The following is a 1958-nucleotide window of genomic DNA, read 5'->3' as shown; positions in this document are numbered from 1 at the left end:
AGGAGAAGGGGGACATTGCGAGAGCCTATCTCGAGAAGGCGGCCCGCCGAATGAAAAAGTGGGCCGATGCAAAGCGGCGACCCTTGGAGTTTGCCGAGGGAGATCGAGTGTTGATCAAGCTGCAGCCTCAACAGTTCAAGGCATTTCGCAAAGTGCACCGTGGACTTTTGCGAAAGTACGAGGGGCCTTTCACTGTCATCAAGCGAGCGGGCAATGCAGCCTACAAACTGCAGCTCCCTGCTAACCTGAAGATTCATCCTGTCTTTCATGCTAGTTGCCTGCGGCCCTACCATGAAGACGCGGAGGACCCGAGCCGGGGCGTGTCGCAGCGCGCTCCCGCCACTATGACCACTGCAATCGACAAGGAGGTCGAAGCCTTGCTGGACACTCGCACCATTCGGCGTCGCGGAGTCCCGAGGAGCGTCGAGTACCTTGTCAAGTGGAAGAATCTCCCGCATGGCGAGGCAAGCTGGGAGAAGGCCGACACTCTCTGGAAGTATCAAAAGCTGATCGATGACTTCCAACACCAGCGCGCGACGAGGGCGTCTGCGCAATAGGTGGGGCAGATTGTCACGGCACAAAAATTTTCTCCGCGATTTCGCTTTGCAATCACCCAAACTCCAAAACGGACATCTGACGGAGGTTTTGGCTTGGAACCTTCTGGAAGCTTCTACGCGGATCTCGAGACTGATGGTGCGGATACCGGAGGGTCAAGAGTCCCTTAAAGTTTCTAGGATAATAAATGTATGACTCTTGGGAGACCGTAGCGTACTTATTGGCCTCCCCTTTTGGCTTGTAGTATTGTGCCACTTGGCACCTTTTCATTGGCACTATGGGCGGCGAGTGGCCTATAAATAGTGTGGCCTCCACCTCTCTAATTTTAGAATCCTCATTTGTATTCTCAACTATTAAAGTAATAGAAGAGCTTTCTTCTTATCTCTCTCTTGTACTTAGTCTAGGGCGAGCGAGGTCCTAACTTAGCAAGTAGAGAGGCAGGCTTGCTCACTTCGCGAAGGAAGGCGAGCGCCGCACGGACTTTTGCGAGCAAATTCGTTCAGTCCGTGACAGCGCGCTTCGTCGTACCCGTAGCATTAGAAGTGAAACCCAGAAATTTACCACATGCTTGAAAAAGCCTAGAAGCATACGATTCACTTCATTTTACAATTTGATACTCAGATAAATAATCTAGGAGACTAACACAAATAAGGGGGAATAAAAACTCATTTTCAAGTTAACTTCTTTCGCTGCACACTAATAAATTCTACAAACACAGTCCAAATCTCACATAATTTATCTTGGAAAAGCAACTCAGTTTTCACAAAATGAGCACTGATTACTATCTTGCATCCAAAGAGCATCTCAAAAGAAATAGAAAAAAAAAATTGAAGCTGAGAGAGAGGATGAAATGCCGTAGAAAAAATATATGTTCGTACAATTAAAACAAACTAATCCTATGGGCCCTTCAAATAAATAAATGAAATTAAAGCTCCTATGGCATCTAACCAACTCAACGGAAAGTCTCAAGAGCATTAATAAACATACTGGATTAGGCCGGGGGTCCGCACGAACCGGGTAGGCGGTCTGTCCGGCCGCGTGCTCCACGAGGCGGCGAGCCCGAAGTCAAAGTGATGTGTCGACACGCCTGGCGAGGAGCAGGTCTGCGGGCTTGACGTCCGGATGCGCCATTGCCGCGCCGTGGCGTAGCGCAGCGCGGCGACGATCGATAGCAGCAGGTCTAAATTATATATATTAATTTATATATTTTATTTATTATTATATCTATATAAAATAAAATAGTTATGTAGATTATATATACTATATTATATTATATAATTATATAATTATTTTTTATATATATATAATACTATATATAATACATAAATATATATTTATAAATAAATTTATATATATATTATATAAATAAAATTTCTATATAATAGAGAGAAGAGAGACGAGAG

General features: G+C 45.0%; 1 protein-coding gene across 1 annotated transcript in view; it reads right to left on the bottom strand.

Moving 5' to 3' along the window:
• The window catches only part of LOC109720626 (CBL-interacting serine/threonine-protein kinase 15-like), a 5895-nt gene extending 5437 nt beyond the window's left edge, over positions 1–458 (bottom strand). The window contains exon 1 of the mRNA XM_020247897.1: positions 15–458. Within this exon, the coding sequence (XP_020103486.1) occupies positions 15–458 (444 nt within the window). The remainder of the gene's footprint in view (positions 1–14) is intronic.

Source organism: Ananas comosus, linkage group 1 (genome assembly GCF_001540865.1).
Source record: "Ananas comosus cultivar F153 linkage group 1, ASM154086v1, whole genome shotgun sequence".
NCBI lineage: Eukaryota > Viridiplantae > Streptophyta > Magnoliopsida > Poales > Bromeliaceae > Ananas > Ananas comosus.
This window is presented reverse-complemented; position numbering and strand designations above follow the sequence as displayed.